The sequence below is a fragment of the Pyrgilauda ruficollis genome, unplaced genomic scaffold (assembly GCF_017590135.1).
Source record: "Pyrgilauda ruficollis isolate IOZ18807 unplaced genomic scaffold, ASM1759013v1 scaffold15, whole genome shotgun sequence".
NCBI classification, from domain to species: domain Eukaryota; kingdom Metazoa; phylum Chordata; class Aves; order Passeriformes; family Passeridae; genus Pyrgilauda; species Pyrgilauda ruficollis.
In genome coordinates, this window is record NW_024513654.1 from 17,723,135 (window position 1) to 17,746,811 (window position 23,677).

The 23,677-nt window shown below is 40.6% G+C and overlaps 2 protein-coding genes across 6 annotated transcripts in view; one reads left to right on the forward strand and one right to left on the reverse strand.

The window, feature by feature from the left end:
- Positions 1 to 9,062, forward strand: part of ARHGAP22 (Rho GTPase activating protein 22) — a 109,023-nt gene extending 99,961 nt beyond the window's left edge. Inside the window, exons 6-9 of the mRNA XM_041461328.1 lie at positions 760 to 833; positions 1,796 to 1,917; positions 3,898 to 4,801; positions 8,834 to 9,062. Coding sequence (XP_041317262.1) covers positions 760 to 833; positions 1,796 to 1,917; positions 3,898 to 4,801; positions 8,834 to 9,062 — 1,329 coding nt within the window. The remainder of the gene's footprint in view (positions 1 to 759; positions 834 to 1,795; positions 1,918 to 3,897; positions 4,802 to 8,833) is intronic.
- A 4,134-nt stretch (positions 9,063 to 13,196) lies between these two features.
- Positions 13,197 to 23,677, reverse strand: part of MAPK8 (mitogen-activated protein kinase 8) — a 43,480-nt gene continuing 32,999 nt past the window's right edge. For 3 of the 5 annotated variants that reach the window (XM_041461009.1, XM_041461011.1, XM_041461012.1), the window contains exons 7-12: positions 23,321 to 23,392; positions 21,299 to 21,481; positions 20,378 to 20,502; positions 19,358 to 19,421; positions 18,573 to 18,650; positions 13,197 to 18,148 (exon numbers count right to left, since the gene is read on the reverse strand). In XM_041461009.1, coding sequence (XP_041316943.1) covers positions 18,003 to 18,148; positions 18,573 to 18,650; positions 19,358 to 19,421; positions 20,378 to 20,502; positions 21,299 to 21,481; positions 23,321 to 23,392 — 668 coding nt within the window. In that variant the 3' untranslated portion in view covers positions 13,197 to 18,002. Of the gene's footprint in view, positions 18,154 to 18,572; positions 18,651 to 19,357; positions 19,422 to 20,377; positions 20,503 to 21,298; positions 21,482 to 23,320; positions 23,393 to 23,677 lie in introns of all 5 variants that reach the window. The other 2 variants (XM_041461013.1, XM_041461010.1) reach the window with 2 other exon arrangements.

Sequence of the window (23,677 nt, forward strand, 5' to 3'; positions counted from 1 at the left end):
TTTCTCCATCATTAGTTTGCAGCTATCACTCTTCCTTAAATGAGCGTTGGTATCTGTTTTTCCACAAAAGGTTTCATTGTTTCCAAAAATAAGCAAATCTCCAGGGCAACAGCAGCATTGACAGGAACAAGCAAATGATACTTGGGATTGTGGCAGGACAATAACCTCCTGAGTCAGACGTTTTCATTAGATGATTTAGGTAGCTTCGGGGGTTTAAGTCATTCCTTCAGCTGATGTGTCATCTTACATTTTAATGAGAAGACAGAAATTTTGTGAGGAAGTATGTCCAGGTCAGAATGGCTGCAAATGGAAGTACGTCATTAAAAAGGAGGCAGCTGAATTGGACTCGTTTACTTTTTTCAAGAAAAAACCTTCCTCTGCTCGACTGAGCATTACTGCAATGTATTTATACTGCACTCATAGGCAAAGGCACATCTGCTGATGCCAATGCCAGTGGGCAGGCTTTAAAGGCTGGCAGGCCTCACTAAATAAAGACTTCTATGTCAGCCATTAAAGTTCACAGGAGGATTTCCACGGAGAACTGGATAGAATTCTGGACATTGGGTTTTTCGTAAGGCACAACACACTGGATGCCACCTCTTCTAAAGGAAAGCCTTTGGGTTACCATCTGTTGTTCAGCATTTGTGAAAAAGGCTTTTCAGGCTGTGAAAAGAGCACTCTGTAGTCCTAAAGGAAGGTCATGTCTACTTTGCAGCATTTACATTAATAGCTCTGCTTCTTGTTTTTCCTGTCCCTCAGGGTACCCAGGAACTGGTTAAACAGGTGAAGAATTTGCCCCAAGCCAACTACAACCTCCTCAAATACATATGCAAGTAAGTGAAATTAATTAACACTTGGAAAAGTCTCTAAGTTTTGTGAGGCTGTCTTATATGCAAATAATATACTCTGAAAGTATGAATATTCAAAAACCACTTAAGTGTAAGTTACAACTCCTTTAAAAAATGTGGAGGTGGATGCAGCCTGCCTGAAGGAAGCTTTTGGTTTATCCAAGAGGATCAGCCAAGCAAATTGCTGCCACCTGCAGCCTTGGCAGCAGGCATGAATGATACTAATACACTATATTGTTTATTTCAGAAGCACCTACAGATCACTAGACACTTATTCCAGATACTGCACACTTGGAAGATTTATGACACAAGCTGAGTAGCAGATGCAGTCAGAATAGCCAGTCTGGCATTTGCTCTGGTTTGGAAGTGGGGTTAGTAGTGGCTTCCTCTTGGATTGCCAGGGACCCCACAGCCTTGTCTCCTTTCATCTCTGCTGATTTTCACAGTGTTTGGGCTGTCTCTTTATCTGGGTATTGGAAGGAGATGATTTTTGAAGGCTATTTACAATTCCAACCATTCTATGGTTCTGTGATCTACATTTTGTTAGATTCAAGCCAAGCCACAAAGCTATTTCCACAGGCTGCTAGTTCTTGGACAAGGAGATGACTTATTACTTCTGTTATATCTGTAAGTGAAAATTCCCCAATGTCAATCCATGTAAATTGAGGATTCCTGTAAAAAATGCAAAAAACTGTCCTTTCAGACCCAGTAGTAGGCTGGGTCACTGCTAGGTGGGTACTTCTGGCAGAAAACATCCTGTCTTCTCTTGTTTATGCACTGGGAGGGATCTGGGGTTACACTGAATACCTAAGCTACAGTAGTTCCTCAAATCATTTCAGGTGTCAGGGTTTGTATGAAAACAGGACAAAACTGAATGCTCATAGTCTGAGAAGTGACTTACTCATGAATTCCCTCCTCCTTTGATTTTTCTGGGGCGGTTTTTCAAGGTTCCTTGATGAAGTTCAGGCTCATTCCAGCATTAACAAGATGAGTGTCCAGAACCTGGCTACAGTATTTGGACCAAACATACTGAGGCCCAAAATGGAGGATCCAGTGACCATGATGGAAGGTAGGTGCTGTTGTGGCACAGCAGCTGTATTTTAAGCTGTAAGTGAAAGCCATACATTCCTTGGTAGCTGTATCAGTTTCCTGCACAGTCAGAGCAAGTCAAGCCATCCCTTTCATCAGGGAACCCCTCTTTTTGAACCTACTGCTAAAATGTGCCACTGTGGCTACAACTAGAACTGTCTTAGAAGTGTTGTCTTCTAAGGAGACTGTATGGATCAAAACTTCACAAAAATCAAAAATAAAAGTGTTGAAAATCAGTTAATTTTGGATGTAAAAAAATCTGAAGCTTTAAAATTATTTGCTTCCATATGAATCAGGCAGGCTGACCTTAGGGCTGGGATACAGCTCTTCTCCCACGTGGCACTGAAACACAACTACTGTGGTGCAAGTTTTAGTAAGGTTTTTGCATAAAGTTTTGTATGATTTTGGCAAGCCTGCAAAAAGAATTGATTAATTAATTAGGCACAGATGGAGATGCTGTGCCCAGGACGCCTGAACTTGGCTCTGTTTCTGCTCCCTAGCTGTAGGGGACAGCTGACATGGTATTTTTTGTGATGCAAATCCTTCGCAGAAGGTCAGTGTTGTCATGCCTTAGCAGCAGCAGTGCCTTGAGCTCTTCACAGGTCATGTGCAGGTGTGTCTCCCACGGTGGCAACTCACTGTAAGGCAGCAGGACAGCTTCAGAGCATGACCTGATGAATTATAGTAGTTTAGAGACTCAAAGCCTACCACAGAGATGTGGGCCGTATTATTAAGGGTAAATTTGACACCTTCCCCTGGCTGTGCAGAAGGCACGAAAGTCGGGGAGGAGCAGGGAGTGCGGGAGCAGTGCTTGTTACTCACTGGTGAAGGTGGGGACAGCTGTGAGCAGCCCGTGTGCGATGCTGGCACCTCCCCTAGTGGCCGCCGGGCCGGAGCACCGCCAGCCTTGGCCAGCAGCGTGCTCTCTGCTCAGCCGGCACAGGGAGCGCCTTTGGCTTCGGACCAGCCCAGGCATTTCATTCTGCAGCTCCTCCGACGGCAGAGCTGCCCGTACTGTGTGTAGGTGCACTCGTGCAGGTGCTGGGGTCTCTCCTCATCATCCTGTTAAAACGCTGCAGTGATCTGACCTGGAATTCTGTATTGCCACAGGTCTGAACTGTCAAAAAATTGGGATACGTAGGCTGGATTTTTAGACTTAATCATTATACTCATAACAGGATTGACAATGTTTTGTTTTAGTTGAGAACTTAGTTGAGGTTGGTTAGATAAAAGTAACAGAGTAGTGGAAAGACTTTTTTTTTTTTTTTTTTTTTTTTTAGCTTCAGGGTAGTTTGAATCTCCTAAATAAACTGATAATGAGATTTTAACAAAAAGCACTCTGATTGTGTCTCTCTTCAAATTTAACCCCTGCATTTCAAATAGAAATACCTGAAGTTTGTTAGGAATGCCCTTATCTTCAAGACATTTAGTTCTCTTCCTGCATTCACAGACATAAAATAGAAGCGGTAGGTGAGCTAAGTACATCTTGCTATTAGGTCAAAAATTCATCAGGATCTTGCCTTGAACCCTGAGTATGTTTGCCTTATTCTCTTTCAGGCAATACTTTAAAATACTTAAAATCATCCTTCTAAAGCTTTTCCTCTTCTGTAGGAAGCGCTTTGTATTAGGTTTGGTAAGTGGTGTTCTCTATTGGTTCATAGTGGTCTGTTGCACTCCTGGAAGACAGTGGCAGCACATTTCTGTGGATTTACGAGCACTTTCCTTGCTGTACACCCTCTGCAAGTGCATGTGTAATGCAGATGTCATACTTCCTGCAAGTTTCTCTAGACACTGAGTGCAGCAGAAGGCCTGAGCTGAAATTTGTAGTTTTTCAATAAGAATAGTTCTGGGCTGCTCAGACCAAGAAACTGGGTGCAGCCTAGTCATGCAAACAGGCTGGGGTGAGTCGCAGAGGTCTTTCATGTCTCCTCACCTGCTTGTCTTTGTTCTCCATCCACAGGCACCTCTCTAGTTCAGCACCTGATGACAGTACTGATAAGTGAGCAGGGGAGGATCTTTGCTGTTCCTCAGGCGGATGTGCCAGGGAGCCAGCTGGAAATCAGACCGATGCGCCAGCGCAGCACTGTGGAGTGGATCTCCGAGGAGGACGGGGAGGACAGCAGGTCACAGAACAGCGCTGCCAGCCCCACTGATTTGCCTTCTGGCAATGCTGTGGCTCTAGAGGCCACTCCAGGACCTGCAGTGAAAATCACTCCTCCAGAACACAGTGGCAAATCGACTCAGCCTGCCACGAGCCCCAGTAAAAGAGTGCAGACGCTGCCTCCATGGAAATACTCCTTCCGCCAGCAGGGAGCACGGTCTGTGAGTCCAAAGCTGGGCAGCTCCTCCTTAGACATCCCCAACCTCTCCTCCAGTGGGAACTGGTTGATGAACGGCCTGTACTCCCTCCGAGGCCATCGCCGGACAGCCTCTGGGGAACGAGTGAAAGACTCGTGCTCCTCCCAGAGACTCTCCACTTATGACAATGTCCCTTCATCCAGCCTGTCCCTCAGCACACACAGCATGGCCAGCACCACCTGGTCTACATCATCCTGTGAGATCTCCGTGATGGACTCGGTGAGCAGCTGCCCAGCCTGCCGGGCCAGTGACTCTTCTGCTTTGAGCTCCCTAAAAACCGAGTGGGTAACTCAGGGCTCGCTGTCCCAGAGCGAGGTCAAGACTGCAGATCTGGAGAACAGCATGGACAGGTTTGAAGCCTGCAGCAGCAGCAGCAGTGAACAGAGTGACCCGGCTGCAGCTTCCCGAGACTCTGTCCAATGCTCCAGGGCCTTACAGAGCTTGGTGGTGGAACTAAAGACAGAGCTGAGCAAACAGAGGACTGAGTATGAGACTAGTATCAAAAGGTAATGTCATCTGCAGGGGGCACAAGGAAGTCGTCTGTCAACATTCTCCCCTATCTGAACATGAGTGTGGGCTGTCAAGGGTACCAGGTTCTCAGCCCTGAAGTTTGGGGTTGAGGAACAGCAGATTTTGTTCTATATTTTCCTTGCTACTCTCTGAATTGAACTTTTGTTTCTTTGATTTAAGAGAGCATCAAAAAGAAAACAAAGGGGATTTCTGTGACACAGGGAAATCCAATACTTCATATTCTCTGTGTTCACTGTGAATGAAAACTGCACAGGTAACGCTAAAATCTGATCTTAGTGTCCTCAGAGAAATAGCAAAGCAAACATCTTGTAGGGAGGAATTGGGACCCAGGATGGTCAGGCATCAACAAGGATGATCTGTGCAGGTGCTGATACTTGTACCAGACCAGTCTGAAACTGAGGGCTTCTTGTTCTTTTCCCAACCCCAGCATTCTTGAGGAAACTGCTCTTAATTATTTTCCACAGGTTGTTTTGGGGTGGTGGTGTTGGGACTGTATCTCAGCTATAATGTTTTCAACAGCCCTTTTGTGTTGAACTTCTATAAACCTCACTTTTGGTATCTGATGTAGAAGAGTGGTCCTTGGCTGATGGGGCAGCCTAGCTTGGAGGAGCAGCATGAACTGCCATTTGCCAGCTGGTGTTTCCTTGCACAGCTGCTGGTGCTGTACTTTCCATCTGAGCTCAGAAAAATTCCTTTCAGCTTTCAGGAGAGTTGTGTGTAGGGTTGGGGCTGTAGGAAGTATTAATAACAAGGGAGTTGATAATTTGTGTGAGTTTATTAGGTTTTATGAGTGTATGTGATAATAGAAAGACTTTTAGGAAAGCATTCAGGGGAAATAGGCACATGAAATATTGATGTTTAAAGGAATTAGATATATTTTAATATACAACCATGTGCAAAATTGCACACCATATTGTAAAACATGCTGCTCTGCAGTACCAGTGCTCTGCACTGAAGAAGAGCTGTAATCCCATTTCTTAGAAAGAGGTGAGTTCTCAGGGTTTGGGGGTTTCTTCGTGTTAAGGTGTTACTGTTATACTCCTTCAATTATTAAAATTCAGATTGGAAATTGAGGTATGAAAATGCTGCCAGTCTCCCAAACATGGTACCAAAAGCAGATAAGACTGTTGGCATTGTATAGCACAGCTTTAGGCTGCATTTTTTAGCACTTTTTTCTTGTTAAGGTAGTTTCTCAAAAATGTATCTGAACTGTGATCTCTTCCCATGGGCCAGTTGTTAAGGTAGGAATTCCTCTTGCTATCTTCCTGCTTTATTTTATGGTTTCCTCTGGTGGTAGCTTGCCAGCCTCTTCTGCCTCTTGCACTATGCTGCCTTGGTGTGTGGAGCTGGAAGGAGAATCAGGCTGTGCAGCAGTTCCAGTTCCCACCTAACATCCCCGAGTGGGAGAAAAGCCCCACCTTGATGTGTTCAAGGTGTAAGCGCTTATGAAACACCAGCAGTTGCTAGCATGGGCTGTTGGGAAGGATCTGTGAATGAGGGTGGAAGTTCATGACTTACATGGTTTATTTTTTTAAATGCCCTACTGATACAGGATGGGAGGGAGGTGAGGGTATGTGCCTTACATTTAATTGTGCAGAGCTGCCCTGGCAAGCCTTGTTGCAGGGATACAAGTTAAAAAACAGAAACACCAGGCTGCAGAACCTGGAAATGTGTAGCTGCACATTCTTGCCTGCTGCCTGGGGGAAGAGATGGTTTTCCACCTTTTTCAGTAAAACTGTTCCAATGGGCCCTAAGCTGCTGCTATCAGGAGCATCCAGGAAGACCTGTTCTCCATTCCAGCTGTTGAGCTGCTTCAGCTCCAACACCTGCCTTTCCCCTGCAGCTGGACAGGACAGAGAGCACTGTGGCTCGAGGGGAGAACTCTTAAATTGGCCAGGTCTCACAGGGCAAAGTAGCCGAGAGGAAAATACATAATGAACTGAAGAGTTTCATATAACCAGGCAAGGTGCAATTGCTGCCTTTTTGTATTAAACAGGATGACTCCAGCTGTTTGGGCTTACAGCCTGAAGGACTGTGCTGTCAAGTCTAAGAATTTCAAGCCAAGTTTTTTGGCTCTCAAACATTTTGCAGTGTTTTTACTACCTCTTCAGCAATTTATAGGTGCAAAAGTATGTTCCTTTTCTGACTGCATGGAAATCTGCTACTATAGAAAGACAGGAGCTAACTAGCAAAGGGAGGCTGCTTAGCACGAAAGATTTAGGCTGCCTCACCAGCTTTATTTTATTGAAGATATTTTACCCCTGAAATTGTACGTGTGCTTGTGTGGTTTGCAGAACTGTGTGTATCTAGCAGGACATGTTTTAATGAAAGAATATGAGCTTTTTTCTTGGCACGTACATAAGTGAAGCAAAGCAGAGTGAGTACCTGCCTGGGGCAGAGGTAAGGAGCACTTGCTGATGGAAAAGCTGTTATTTCTCATCAACGGCCCATTTTCTCTCTCTTAGTCAGAGGGAGGCAAGTTTTATGGCCTTCTTGTAACCACTCTGTTCCCAAGCATTTCTCCCTCAAGGTTAATCTAATTACCAGACATTCTCTGTTGAGTTTCAGTAATTCATGTTTACCACCTGGTACTCTTAAGAAAGTGTAAGTATTTGGAGACGACTGTTATGAACGTAGAAATGCTGTGAGTATTGTGACTCTGAGTAATTCAGTCCAGAATTAGCAGTTCAGGCTGCTGTAGTTGACCCCTAAACTCAGTGGCAGAAAATGTAATTGGCAGCTCAGAGCTGTTACATGTGTGGGGGGAAGCATCCCAGCTTCACAAGTGTCATATTCCAGCTGACACTGGCTGGATATAAAGGTTGCCTTCATCCACAGGGGCTGCTTTTTGCTGGAGTTGGTGCAGGTCAGTGCACCTGTGACTTTGCTTCATTGTGAAAACTGTGACAATAATCAAACTGCCATCTTTAGCTGTATGTAAAGGAACAGAAAGGAAAAGTTTAAAGTGATGCATTGCCTCTTGGTCATGAAGTGGAATTCAGACCTTTCTGGGACTGCCCAAGGCCCTCCTTTTTTTTTTTTTTTTTTGTTTTGTTATGAGGCAGTAGTGTGGCCTTCTTGATAATCAGTTACCCTGACTAAAAATAACCCCTTCACAGTTCCACTGGGATGCCACATCCCAGCTTCAAAGTTGAGTATTGGACTGATGAAGGAGAGGTGGGGGTGGTTTTGTGTTGGAATTTTAAAAGGTTCTTTATTTTATTTAAACAAGTGGCATCTTTGATTGTAAAAGTCTCATTTTAAAATTCATATTCTAGTAATGAGTAATTCCTATCTTGGAATATTCCTTCCTCAGTATTACCACCACTACTTTGTCTTGTGATTGGGAAATACAAGGGGAAGAACAGCCAGTGCTGTTTCTTTGAAATCACAAAACCATGAACTTTGTTCTTTGACCTCCTGAGTGAAAAGCTCTGAATTTTGCTGCAGAACTTTGTGCCCAGATACATTTACGAACTGTTCTTCTGATTCTTCCTCATATGAAACACTGGGTTTCATAAAATCTCGTACCCTACCCCTATGTCAGCGATAAACTTCACAGAAAATACCATCAAAGAGCTGGTGAGGAAGGACTGTGACCTCATTCCTATCTGATCCCTAAGGATGTTCCTCGGTACTGGATATTCATATAGGGAAACACAGTATCCCTATATGGATAAAGATTATTGTGAAATTATATATACTTGAACTCTGCCTAAGTGAGGAGCTAAGGAGTTAATGAATCTCCTTAGGCAGGCAGTCTGATGCTGGAAAGTAAGCATTGTTTTCTAAGATTTGAGCATTTTTCTCAGGATGCAAATAAAGGAAGCTCTGCCCTAAACTGAACAGCAATGAAATAGCATTTAGTTCTCTCTTTTAAAACTTCCTCTTAGAATATGTTAAATTTAAGTTGTTCCTCTTAAGAGTCTTTATAGTTATCAGCTGTATTTATACAGTCACTTTAAAAAGCCTTTTTTTTTTTTTTTTCCCTCTCTGTTGGTTTTAAGAATTGAAGAAACAAGTGCAGACCTGAGGAACCAAGTGGTTAGGTTAGAAGAAGAACTGGACCAAGAACGAAAGAAATACACGATGCTGGAAATAAAGCTGAGGAATTCTGAACGCGCTCGTGAAGATGCTGAGAAGAGAAATTACCTCCTGCAGAAGGAAATGGAAGAATTTTTTTCAACATTAGGATGTTTAACTGTTGGGAGTCAAAGTGCTAAAGTCCCCAAGTAGTAAAAGTATAGAAAATCCTGTTCCTGACAAAATGAGTGAAAATGCATATTTTGTTCTGGTATACTCATGTATCATGAGTAATTCTATAGTGATTGTGCTCTCAGTGACACTTGCCCTGTTGTCTTTACATGTGCTATAGTATTTGGGCCAGCTGGGAAAGACTGCTGACCATAAAGCTTGAAAATGTACTGTCAGATTGCCCAGAAAGAGTGGGTCCCCTCTGTATCCACAGAACAGTAAGATACTCTTCTCCAGAGTGTCCTGCTGCCATCCTTGGACTCAGCTGCACCATCCTTTTGCTGGTGAAGGAGAGTGGAAGGTCCTGCAGCCTGGGTGGATGGCCAGAACCAACAGACAAGCTGAGCCTGGAGCTGAAGGATTCTTGCTCTTGTGCTTGAGGAGGTGGCATTCCAGCCTGTCACCACAGCCAGAACGTTTGCCAGACAAATTTAAAGAGGTGGTTTTCACCCCACTTCCTCCATAAAGTTTGTTCAAATGTCTCATTCCTAAAGTGGTATTATTTTACGAAGATAATTGTGAAAAAAAGGTCTGCAAACAAGCTGAAGATACCAAAATCCTGACAATTCACTAAAATTGTCCCTTACCTGCCCAATGGTTTCAGTGTTTCACAAAAATGCAGCTTAACATTAAACTGTGATTAATAATCAGATTGGCTACACACACTCTGTGGAACTTTAAATATGCACATTTTGCCTTAGGTATCTGAAGGTTTTCTGAGCCAAAAGTATAGCAGTATTAGCTGCAAGAAAAAAAAAAATCTCCTGAGTCGATATATATATATTAAGGCAGAAGATGGAAGATTCTTATCATCAAAACACATCCAAACTTTAATAGCAAAACTTATGGTAAGAGGAATTAGTGCAATTGGGGTGGGGGTTGTCAGGGTGGTAAAGGGGGGAGGGTGGGGATCTATCCTTAACCATTCCTGCACAATGTACACTTACCTCCCTTGTAACATTTCTCATTACACCAGCTGATATTTTTGTTGTTAGTTCTTACAGGGATATGAGGGGACAGGAAGAACACTGCAAACAACCCATCATCCCAAGTTCCTTACTTCTGCTAAGGACAAATCATTAGAATGAAGCTGTAAGTTCTGGTAATTTGCTGCTGGGGCTGACTTCCCTTCCAAGTGATTTCAAGAAGTTCTGCATAGCATGTGTAACACCCTGAGCCATGCAGAGCCTGCACACAGAAAATTGTTTCACCAGATTCAGCTTGAATTTCACCTGCGAGCCCAGCACCATTCACTTTGTCTTGGCACTCTATCTTTGACATCCTGAGGTAGCTTGGGAGTCTCTAAGGAGAAAGAATTCTAACAAAAAGTGCTACAACAACATGAACTGGCTAAAAGGAAAGTAGAGACTGTAACAAAGAAGATGCTTTATTTTAAGTATTTTGAAAAAGTGCCCTGAATCTCATTTCTTACTAGAGAAGACTATGACTCACTGTCTGGAAAAAACCTTAGAATGGGTGTTTTTCATACCAGGAGATAGTATATCTTTCAGTATTGACTTTCTCCTCATCATCTCACAGATATCCAGATATTTCAATATTTAAAACATCTAGCTGTTAACTTGTTTCTACTGCACTGTAACACTTCTCCTTCCTATAGAAATGTAAAAAATGTAAACCATTTAAAGTGAGCAAAAAGCAGAATTTTAACCTAATTTTTCCTGGATAAGGAATGTCAATCAAGTAAGTCATGTGGATTGGTTCATTCAGTTATTTCAAAACCTTTTTCCTACTTCCCAGGCTCTCCAGCTGCCCTGGATTCCTTGCTGCCCTGGCATGAGGCAGGTACCTGCATGTTCAGCAGCAGCTGCCTGCCACCTGCAGGTGTGAGCATCACCCCCATCTCTTTTTCCCATCTCTGCCTTGAATTCATGACCAATGGTCACAAGTTATCCTTTAAGGAAAAACAAGGCCATTTAAAACAGCAGCATCAGATGCATAATGTGAGAGAGAAGCAGTAACAGTGACTGAGCTGGAAGAGCAAGCAGTGTGGCAGGTAGCTGGAGGTACAAGGTCAGCCATCACAAAATAAACCTTAATATTGGAGGGTGGTCTAATGGTTCTAAGTAGAACACCAGGACTGATAGAAAGCACCATTCAATCCCAATGCTAGTAGCAAAGAAGGTATTTTAATGTCTTCTTTTATTTCTACCCAAAACATGGAAGCCTTTCACTGTACCCAACCTGACAGCCCACACCTTCCTTACACTAGTTATATTGCATTATCTCCTGTATGTATCCAGTGCAAACTGCTCCCTTTAGTTCACACCACAAACTCAAGAGAGTTAACCAGCAGCCCTGGTCACTGCTTGTCTGGTGTATCTGGTGTTTAGTCTCCCAGTCAGCAGGGCTCAGTTTTTAGGTATTTAACCTTAGGTAACTGCTAAGAAACCCATTTATCCCAAACTTGCAGATCCAGGATAGGATCATGAGATCTATAGCACTACATAATGTGGTATCCAAGATAAAATTAATTTTTTTTAATATACAAAGAAACTCTATCCACTCAAAATGAGGAGTGAAACAAACCATTTTCAGACTGGCTGTTGTGCTCCAGCAACATCTATGGTTCTTGTTCATGAGGAATAAATTTCAGCTGCTTTGAAAGATGAGCCACTGCAGTAAATATAGCTGGCAAGAAGCTGCAAACAACCAGTTCACACTAAAATGGACCACAGTTAACCTCAAGTGCAGCAACAGGACCATAATGCTAAATTCCTGACATGGGCAATTATGCAAGAAACAAGACCCACTTGTACACAGCTTTGAAGAACAGCTTGTTATGTGAGGAAGCTGATATACCCTTTCCTACCTTTCCCGTTTCCATACTCTTCCCCACCAATGCATTTCCCCACAGCAAGCACTGGAGACTACTACTTATTTTGCAGACCTTTCACTTGTAACAGTCCCTGATTTAAATGTCAGCTTTCTTAGCAAGTGTTTGTCTGTTTATTATTAATTAAATGTGACAGAAGGTTTCTGGAATAAATTTTTACCACAGCTTCATTTGTGCCATCCTCCCAGCCTGAAATATCCCTTACAGTATTATACAGGCCAAAAAAAAAAAAACCCCAAAAAAAACAACAAACCAACAAAAAACACAGTAAAAACTTTTCAGTGAAATAAAACCCCGACATATGCTTTAAAAAAAACCAAAACAGCACCACTTCAGAATAATGAAGAGAACTTTGGTAGGTCGTGGCATTTCTAACACAAAAAGGAACATGAATTAATAGGTTAATGACTCATCTACATTCACGAGAGTTCGCTGAACTTGTTTCCACTCTCTCCACTGAAGCAGCATTGTGGAGTTTCAGTCCTGAGCCACCAGACAAATCCTGGGCAGAGCAACGACTCTCTCTGGCCTTGCTGTGTAATAACATTGTCACAGGAAACTGGCTGCACTTTATGATGATATATGCAAATAAACAAGAGCATTTCTGAGTCCCCCACCATATTCCTACAAGAGCATCCTACAGATTGGTGGCCCAGATAAACAAAGCTGGCTGCACTGTGGTCACAGTCCCTTTCCCTTGAAACTGGACACAAAGGCACCACCAGCACAGCTCAAGGGAGCTGCAGTTGTTAAGGAAGCACTGAAACCCTGCTGGAAGTGACTTATGTTGGGACTTACCTGTGGGAGAAGTGCCAGTGCAGTGGGTGGTCCACGCATCCAAATCAGCTCTCCAGAAGTCAGATCCTTCAGGCTTCTGCAGTTTTGAGAGATTGTCCCTTACTCTAGGCATCCCAAGGCTTACCTCTTTCAGCAGCACGGGCTCTCAGCAGCTGTATTTCCAGGAATTAAGGTGTCTGCAGCTGGCAGCAAGGAAGCAAGAATGGATTCCCATTGGTCACAAAGACCATGAATGCTGTTAACAGCCTGTGGCACATCCAAAGTCCATGGGAATGAAGAAATGGAAAAAAAGGTCACTTTGCCCACAAGTGAGCTCACACACAAGACAGGATAGTACCATTAAGAAAAAGATGAATCCTCAGGAAGGACTCTCACTAATAAGATTTCAAGTGCAGCCCTATTACGCAATCCATATGAAATCTATTGCAGCCTGGCAATGAAGAAACATTAGATGCATGGTGGTCAAACTTTTTTTTTTTTCTTTTTTATTTAAAATATCATTATAACCAACTGACGTACTAGATAACAATGTATACATTCCAGTGGTGCACATGTAATGACCTGTGGCATGAATGAGTTAAAAAAACCCCACAATGTTCTCAGTAATGCCCACCAACAGCTTATTTGGAGGGAACAAAAGAAAAGCAGAAAAAGGTATCAAATGTGGGGAAGAAAAAAAAATTAGTTTTCCCCAGTATTTTTAATGGTGTATCTTCCCCTTCGTATTTCTTGGGACATAATAAAATTAAGAACATACTTCAAGAAGGGCAGAAGGAATGATCACAATAATTGGGGTGGGATTTTTTTTCTCAACTTTAGTAATAAAAGTTAAAGAACTCTCAAAAATAGACTAGATATTGGGCCTACAAAAGTAATTCATCTGTATGCAAAGCTTACCAAGAATTATTCCTTTTGTAAAATGTAAAGGATGAGCTGACATTACTAGTAAGCTATTTTTACCCTACAAAACCAGACTACAATAATAAATCACCAATTTACAGCTAACACAATAATCTAGATGTACATTACTGTACACAGGCTATATTATATATTACACATGAACATCTTACGTGAAATAGATAAGAAACGTACTGATATTGTCTCAACATCGGCCAATAGGTTTGTTTTTCTAAAGGAGGTGTATTTTCTATTCACATTCAGTGTAGTTCCAATAGCAAGGGTTAGCTTTGCTTAAGAAACGTAGAAAGTTTGTGTGAGGTAGTTCAAGAAAACCTAGCTTAAATTTTGAACTGCAGAAATAGAAACACAACGTGACCTGATTTTTCACACATATCTGTAACACGGACATACAAAGGGAAGGGAGTGAGAGAGACCACTTAAAGTATTATTATCCAGTGCCCTTAACTAAGAATAAATTAAATTAATTGAAAATTTGGGTAGGCAGTACAGTCTTATCACACTGCTTCAATAAAAACCTCTTTCTAATTCTGCTGAAAAATACAGACAGGCTCTCCTTCAACTGCTCCAAACCACTGACAGGAAAATAAAATGTAACAGTATGGACAAGCTGCTGCCAAAAGCAAATAAAAACAGATCTAGAAACTGTAATTCACTCCCTTTCACAACATGAAAAAGTAAGACCTAGTATAAGCTGAACCTTCTTCCCCCCTTTTGCCCATTATCTTTATCAAGCAACATTTACTGTCATACTCTTCCGACTATTGGCTGGGTAGGATCATCCTCCTGTAGGAGGTTGTTGACATTTTCCTTCATGCACTGCACTGCTGAATGCTCCATCCATCCATCCCTCCCTACAGAGCTGCAGCCCAGGTGCTCAGTGCAGCCCAGGTGCTCAGTGCTGGCCCCACCAGCCCTGGGCAGCAGGGCCCTACTGGCACAGCTTGTGCTGGGGACACAGGGCACTCCCACCACACCACTGATGCTATGTTCACCTGGAATTCCTGCCCAGAAAGATGCTGCTGCATCTCACATAGTAAAAGTTCTTCAAAGCTAAAAGCCCAAGCTTGGCCAGGGCACAGTGCCACGTGTGCTCAGCCGAGCACTGACCCAGGCTGAGCGTGTTCCACCAGGCAGCTGTGCTTGAGGAGCACAGCTGCTCACACACAGCTACACATCCGCTCTGCCGCACTGTCTTGCGCCAACAAAAGACTTCCCAGCACAGCACCCCAGTACACTCTAAGCGTACTAATTCCCCCCCACCCCATCTCTATTTCAAGTTCTTGAACAACCTACTTCTACAGAAGGAGAGTGCTGCTTTACCCTTGCTGCATATCACAGCTTGGCCCAGAGAAGGCAGAATTCAATCTCACTATTACTGCCCAGCTTTGAACCTCACCTGAAGTAAGATAGACAGCTCATGGTAATTCAATCCATATCAACTCCCAGTGGATTGGAATGGCCTTAGAAAGTTGCATGCACTTGAGTGAAGCCTGTTGTCTTGAGAAGATTCCAAATCAAAGTCTAAAATAAAACTTAACAATACTTTAAAATTGTACAGTGTATTGTACAGCATATAATCTAACAATAGACAAAAACAGCTGAATTCCAGTTACCCATTTGCTTGCTATCTGTGGCAGTGTACACCTATCTGAAAAAAGCTTATATTTCAACAAATAAAAAGGGAAGTTAAGAACAGGATGCTGTTGTGATAATTTGATTACTGGATATGATTTTGTCTTTGAAATTTGTCATCACTTAATTTGCCTAAAATAAAAGCAACTGAAAAAAAGAAAAAGCAACACTCCTGTGAAGATGGTGCCAAAAGTGAACTCTTGGTTTCCACAGACAAAGCTCTGACCCTACTGAAGCAATACCTTTAAGCACAGCTTGCTCACACACTGCAACAGGCTGCACTGGGCAGTCCCACACATTCACTGACCTTGCCTTGAAAGAAGAAAAGCTCAATTCTCCTTAGCATATATGAGCTCAGTTTAGTTACTATATATTTTGGACACTGGAAAGTGATAGCAAAAATATTTTAAAGTTTCAAAATATTTAAATCATCACTGCAATCCAGTGAGGTCTAAAATAAATTTAAATACAAACTGTATTTGCCAATTTATTTTTAACAACACTGAGAGCCATCAGAAGTTACTTTTGTCTTGACTTCATTACACTGTGCTGACCACACCATCACTTGACCCTATATAACAAAGGAGTATTTTTGTTTGAACAAAAATTTTGGCTTGATTCACAGCTTAAACTTTGATAAAAAATTACAAAAAAGACTGTTCCATTGGTCTCTGTTCAACATTTTCTACATTCCAGTGCTAGATGAATCCAAACTTGTCCTGCCTGTTCTGAGGTAATATACAATTTGGCAGGATCCTGCAAAAATAATTGCCTTAACAAATGTGGCTTAGGAAGGCAATATTGCAATATCAGATATAAGCGAGGAAAGCAAAATTACACGCACACAGCACTTACCAGCAGTCTAGCCAGGCCAGGAAAACAACTGTGTAGTTTATCAATTTAGTTATCTTTCAGACATTACCACTCCTTGCAACCCTGCATGTTTTTTAAAAAGACATGTTGGACGTTACTATCACTTTTGTTTTTCTAAAACTTACTGCAAAGACAAATTTTCCTCTTTCAGTTAAAACTTCAAAAATATGCTTATTTAACCCAACAAGCAGAAGGAACCACACTGAAGACCACTAGTCACTCCTAGATGACCTCTGCAGGCAGTTACATTATTTGCTTATGCTCAGCGCCTGGCAAGACTTCTGTATCTTTTATGCCCATTTTTGTGAGCTTTACTAATTTGAGTTCCTCTTCACATTCTAATTCACTACACAAAATATGCATCTACACAAGGCAATCAATTATACAGCCTAGCGTCACTAAAAATCTGCATTTTCCAAAGAAATAAATTCTGAATGATTGTTTAACTCATACATAAACTTAAGTCAGTTATACATAAATCATTCTGTAAATATAAAATGTAAACAGTTAAAATACTTCTGTGAGGAGCAGCACCATCTTACATGACTTTTATTAACTGTTCTATATATCTCAATATATCTTTTGTTTAAAAAGTGTATTGAAACCTGGAGCTTCGTTGATGAAAACTACTGAATATTTATGACTTAAAATGAACCACTGCTAAGATTTCTGCTACACTGATCTCATGGTGAAATAAAAGAGATAAATATTAATTTATACAGCACTACTTCTCCCCCCTTTGGATGGCATATATTGCTCAATTAATGCATTAGCTACAGAAATCCTGAGGTTCTCCTACCACTTCATGGTTTTTAGTAATCAGTTACTTTTGGTGGAGACAGAGTAGCTGAAGTTTTGCCCCTACTGCATCCATGTCATTCCCTCTTTGACCCAAAAATCACTTGCCTTAGTAGACAAAACCAGTAAGAACCAGAATTCCCAAGAATCACATCTCACATGAAAGTATAGTTACAGCATATTCATATTCCCTCTTGTCAGTCTAAACATTCTGGATACACTTCATTTTGTGTGTACAAAAACAGGCTACGAGCTAGAAGTAAACAGTTTATTGGCATTGCAATGTATTATTCATGAAATATCCTCATGTTTTATGGTGATCACAAGATTTGGCATGCCACAACTCTGCAGAAAATATCACATTACTCTGCTAGGCTGGATATTTCTGCAGCTTTGAAGATATGCTTTGCTTTCTTAAGTTCATAAACCCATTCAGATATTGTTACTTTGCAAAGGTTTTTTTCTGTTTCTCTAAAAAAAACCCCTCACTAATTGTTGCTTTTGCTGAAGTACTAGAGGCAAGTGGCCAGAATAAAAGAGGATTTTGTTCACTACCCAGCACCACAGTAGTATGCCTGAAACTACAGCTGGCTGCACTGAATTCTCTCCCCCTCCACCTGGACACAGATGCATGACCAAGCATAAAACTTTGAAGGATATCATGAACAAAACATCTGGAATAAATTCTAATTAAAAAATTGAAAACCTATAAAATCTTAAATAATTCATCATATGGTAATGAACAACATTAATATGTGCTTTGATAAAACAAATCTTACAAATTCAGTAAAAAAAGATCAGCAGCATAATAGTAAAGCAAATATGCAGATTTTAAAACCACAATAAAAATTACCAGGTTTAATATTTTACAGTTAATTACAGCAAAAGTGGCTGCTTATAACACAACTTACAGTTTGAAATTACAGCACTTTATGATGAACTCCATGATTATTTTTGAAAAAACACTCAAAAATACCACCAATTTTTAAAAGTGCCCTATTAATGACTAAAAGGACCCCCCTCCCACCCCCCAAAAGACCAAGTAGTCATCTACAGCAACCCAGAGGTCCAGCTGAGGTTTCTAGACTGCTGTCTGTATCAGAGGCCAATGTTGGATCTGTTGACATTGAAGACACATCATTGATAGATGACGATGAAGATGGGTGTTGAGAGCCATTGATCACTGCTGCACCTGTGCTATGAGAAACAAAACAGCAAATCAGTTGCAGATACAGTTGCACAGTTCAGTACTTGCATTAGTCTGTCTCCTCCTAATGGCTGTTACTTTTCCCTGTTTTTCTTTGAAAGTTTGAAGAGATGTGTCTCAATCCACTGTCAAAATAAATAAAACACACAACTCTTTAATGTGGGGCTTACAACAGATGGTGTGTCAGGAACTGAAATAAATGAAATATCAATTACACAGGGACAATGATATAGGGATTGAACAGATCAACAAAATGATGCCAGCCCTGAATATTCCACTCAAAAATACAATGTCTCAGTTAAAGTGCCCTATTTTTGAGTTAGGTTACATTTGTATGTCTTGATCAGCTTTACTCTCTCCTGACCTAAAACTCAGTGGAGCCTTGTACTGTGCTTTTATTGTAACCAACCTAAAGGGGCTGGTTGGCCACGTATAACCCCGTTCTTGGTTCTCTCCTCCAGGTCCATGACTTCCTTGTATATCAACTCTGAAAATGCAGAGAAGGGAAGGAAAAAAAATTAATTTGCAACCCTAAGACTAGATCAATAATACATCACGTCCACTCTACATTTCATAGAACTATTACTGTTCAGAATTAGTTTTGAATCACAGATTATAGGCTACACAACAATTGGCAAGTGATATAAAAAAGTACATTCTTTTCTGTTGGAGCTACAGTGGCCTGGGACTCTTTGAGAACACACTGGCATCGCACTTGGGCTCTTTTATTCAGGCTGCTTGGAGACCTGAGGCCAAGCTGAGTCCTAAGGCCCACTCAGTTTTTATCAATGACTTCTTTGTTAAGGGAAACTCTATCAGCAGTCTTCAAAGGAAGAGCTAGGAACACTTGAAGACTTGTCCTTCTAAGTCAGCATAACATAGCTCAAGCTCCTGTATCTTTTTCAACTGTAGCAGCTTGTCCAGAAGAGTTACCCTCCCTACAAATGTTGTCCTGTAGACTGCAAAAGGTGACTGAGATGAGCAGGTCTTTAGTTCACTCCAAAGGTTCATCTCCTTTGCAGGAAAAGTTTGTGTCCCAACAATTGAGAGGCTGTGCAGCACTGGTCTGTTCCCCTGACATCCAAGCAGATGAAGTAAATACTATTAGGTTGCTCAGAAGAACTTGAATAACAATAATCACCATGGCCCAGCATACTCCCAAAAGGCTTATTATAGGTTAAACGCCTTTCTTACCTTTCCACTCTTCTATCGTGTGCTCCCTCTCATCTAACTGCTTATCTGGTATCTTTGGTGGAGGCTGAAAAAGAAAACTAACTCATCATAGAGCAATCAAAAGGGATATAGAACCAGTATAAATTAAAAATGAAAGTAACCATTCAGAACATGAACCCGATTTAAAAATAATATTTACATGACTATATATCGACTCATACTTGGACTTAGCCTGTTTTTTAGATGCTACCACAGTCTTTAAAGTTCTTCTGATTAACAAATTTGCTTACATTACTGTAATAATTAACAGAGAACCAGTCTGGTAGAAGAGCTCCTAAGTGCAGCAGTGTCCAGCACAAGCAGCTCTTTTTAGCTACTGCTAATTACTAAATTTTCTATCTAGCCATTACAGAGCAGCAGAATTATAACTGATCTGTCTACATCAAGTAGCTTTTTCTATTCTTAGTGGCCATCACCAAATTTTTCTTTTTAAAAAAATAACTTTTCTCATAAGCTGAAATTATTCTGAAACTAATTTCCCAAGGAAAAAAATTATATTAATCGCTTTTTTCATTAGTTTTAGGAACTGAAAGTTCAATATTTTGTATTCAGATTTTGCTGAAACACTTATTTCTAGTTGAAGAATAGTATCAATTCCCACAACTAATGAAAGCATTTCACTTCCCCAAGAATAAATACCTCAGAACCCCATCAAGGGCAATCAAATCACACTGAAACAACTGAAGCTCAGTACATTAGAACCCTACAGAAAATATTTCAGATGCATGATTACATATTCAGGAGATGATAGGCAATTATATACCAACACAGAGATACATGAACACAGGGACAGGTACCTCAGCCCACTCCTGATGTTCTTTCTAATAAGCACATCTATCAATGTCAATAAAAACAATTATGGCACAGTTAAGCTTCTAATGAAATGTGAAACAATCTTTTGTCAAGCAGTTGTACCAAGCATCACAGCAACATGGCTTCATACAGCAGATTCCTAAGCAGAGACCTAAAACAAGAACTTACAGCTTCTGCTTCTGATGGATCATACCAAACATTGATGTATGGGTGCTGCAGGGCTTCATCCACAGAGATTCTTTTAGAAGCATCTATAACCAGCATTTTTGATAACAAATCTCTTGCTTGACTTGCTGCAAAAATAAAATTTTCTGTTTAGATTACTGCCATATACAGAACACATAACACAGTGTTTCAAACTTTTAAAGAGAAGGGTCAGAGTAATCAAGTTCTAATTAAATGTCTATGCAACCCTCACATAATATGAGGTTTAGGTGAGTGGTCCATTTGATGGCAAAAAAACCTGAAGAGAATGACACAGGTGGGAAAGGGGTCAAGCATGTTTCATTATCCATTTTCAGCATACAGTGTCCCTTGTTGTGACATCCTTTTGTGAAACAGCTCAGGTGGCAATGCAGCCTTGTCTCGAATAGCAACAGGCAAGCACCTACTGCCCCTTTCTGTCACATGCTTTTAGTCACAGAGAACACCATGAGGGACTCCACTGAGTAGGTGGCCTTTAGAACCAGTAAGTCACTGAAGTAACTACATATTATCACTGAAGTATCTATATATTATGAACATAAATTCCTTATTCTCATCCCTAGAGAATGAAGATCGGCTCTGCCTAAACGATTTCTATTCCAACCTCCCCCCACTTTTCTCTAAACTTGTGTTGGCATCTGTCATTAAGAGGAATATAGATATTGACATGTCTTTATAAAGACAGCTCCAAGAATAGGAGCTGTCTCATGAAGATATGAAAGTGGAGGCAAACGCATGTCAGCACATTCATCCACTCTCATGATATAAATATTTAGAACCCAAGCAGGATGATTCTATAGTGAACAAAACTAAGCTACATTTCTGTTGAATATATCACAGTTTAAAAACTTTTAAAACATACAACACACAGAAGACAGACTTTACCTTTAAGTTTATTGTGTTCGGAGTCAGCTGGGAAAAGGACATCTGGAAAGAGTTTTTCAAAACTATATCCAGCATATTTAGGTCTGTTCTCCACATAAGTTCGGACTGTAGGCTGTAATTTCTTCATAAATTCGGGACATGGTGTTCCTAGCTGCTCTATAACTTTATTCCATTGATCAATATCTAAGGTTATACAGCTAAGAAAAATACTTTGTACTTTTCAGCTACAAAGTTATGTTAAAACTACATGAAATAACAAACAGAAAAAAACAGAGGAAATTATAATAAAGTATCAAGTTCATCATCATGATTTAGGACTACTTTCTTACATGATGAAACAAAGCAAGACTATGATAGCGTAGTCAAGGCAACATGTATTTCACTCAAAATTATTACTGGCTAGAAAAGGATATAATTCTGAGAAACAGAATATTAGAAGACTCACAAAATATTTAAATACAACAAATTTAACTTAAATCCTTGTCTGGGTCCTGGAGAACTCGCTCCCTGATCTGAACACACACTGGCAGCAGTCAAGCCACTACACGTCACCGAGGCACTCCTGAGAATGACCCCAAGTAGGTGCTTTGTCCTTCGTTCTCATCTTGGCACCTCAGCCCAGTCCAAGGACGTGCAACACTCAGCACCAGTGGGCACAGCAAGGACAAAGGCTTGGCCCACACAGGTCAGTGACAATATTGTCAGGGACTTGAATGAAGTTAAAGAGTTTCAAGGACGCATAAGGAACATCTTAACTGAGAAGTTTACACACTGTAAAGGGGAGACTGACCACTTCAGGGGAGAAGAATTTAATGCATTTTACTGAAACAAAAAAAAGTAAAATTTGGCTCAAGAATTCCTAGTTGCAGATGGTTAAATACTGGGGGAGAGCTCAGATAAAATTTTATATACACTAATTCACATTCTCCCCAACATTTTCTCTTTGGCTGCCATTGAAGACCGAATACCAGGCTACCCAAATCAACAGTGGGTTGAAGCAGAACCTCTCTTACAGGCTTAAAACTCAACATCAGATCTCTGTATAATGATTCTCAAGCTCTGCTGAGCTTTAGTACAGGCCTTGACAAAAGGAAGTATTTACGTTGTATGGCACCAAGTCTAAATTGAAAAGCCATGCCAGCAAACCAGATGCATAAAGCAAAGCATGGTGCAGCTCATGCAATGACAGAGCTGTGTGAAAGTAAGGATGCTCTGGATGCCTTACCATGGCTCAAAAATCTCCACCCCATTTTAACCCCTAAATCGTAATACATCCATTTTTAAACAGTAACCTGTACCAAAAGCAGGAAACATTTCTGATGACATCTAAAAAAAAAAATCTTCTGTAAGTAATAGTAAAACAAATAGCACATCAAAGTCCAATAATTTTCACTAATTTTAGCAAAGATCTAGAGGTTTTAGTTCTGTTTGTTTGGAGCAGACTCTTTGTCTAAAATACTGTTCACAGGACAACCCATATAAACACCACCAAACCATTAATGGAATAGAAAGACAGAAATACCAGGTATTTCTGAAAGCTCCTTGCAGGATCATTTCTGCATACAGAAAATACATCTCCAGAGTGTAACTAATGAAGATGGTTAGGAATTTTGGTAAACATTCTCTATAAAATGCAAAGAATAGTAACTACTAACACGCTCAGGCACTAAACAAGATTAGTAAATTACTACATAAAAATGAATTCCAAAGTAAAACCCAATGCATATGAACCAAGAAAACACCATCTAAACAAAAGGAAGTCTGCCTTAAGTGTGACAACATTCAAAAGTAATGGAGAGGGACTATATTACACTGGAAAAAGAAAAGAAGAGGGGGAAAAAAGGAAAAAGAAGAAAATAAGTCTGTTTGCCCAAGTGGTATGCAATGAACTTGCAAACTGATATTTGAAAAGGTAGTCTAAAACCAGTATTTTAAAAATTAGAACCACCTTAATCTGGAATTGTATCACTGCAGTATCTTTTGACCTTTTACAACTACATCCCAGGCCAAGGGTAAGGATACGATCTGTACCAGGAAATAAAACACCACCTTTGATCATTTCTCCCATGATGCACCCAACTGACCAAATGTCAACTGAAAACAAAATGCAATGATATTAACATAAAAGATAGTTATTAAAATAAAATAAATAAAAATATCCAGACACACACATACACATGAAGTGACTATAAAAAGCATGTGCAATGAAAATGAGTGAAGGTGAATGTATGCTAACTACAGGACCAGCAGAGACTATGTCCTACTGCTAGGTGCAGCCTGAATATAAATGATTTTTTTTTTAAGTGTATCACAAGAAAAATCCATATTCATTTAATAAAAAAAAACAAAAACTTGTACAATATGCATCTTCATGACACA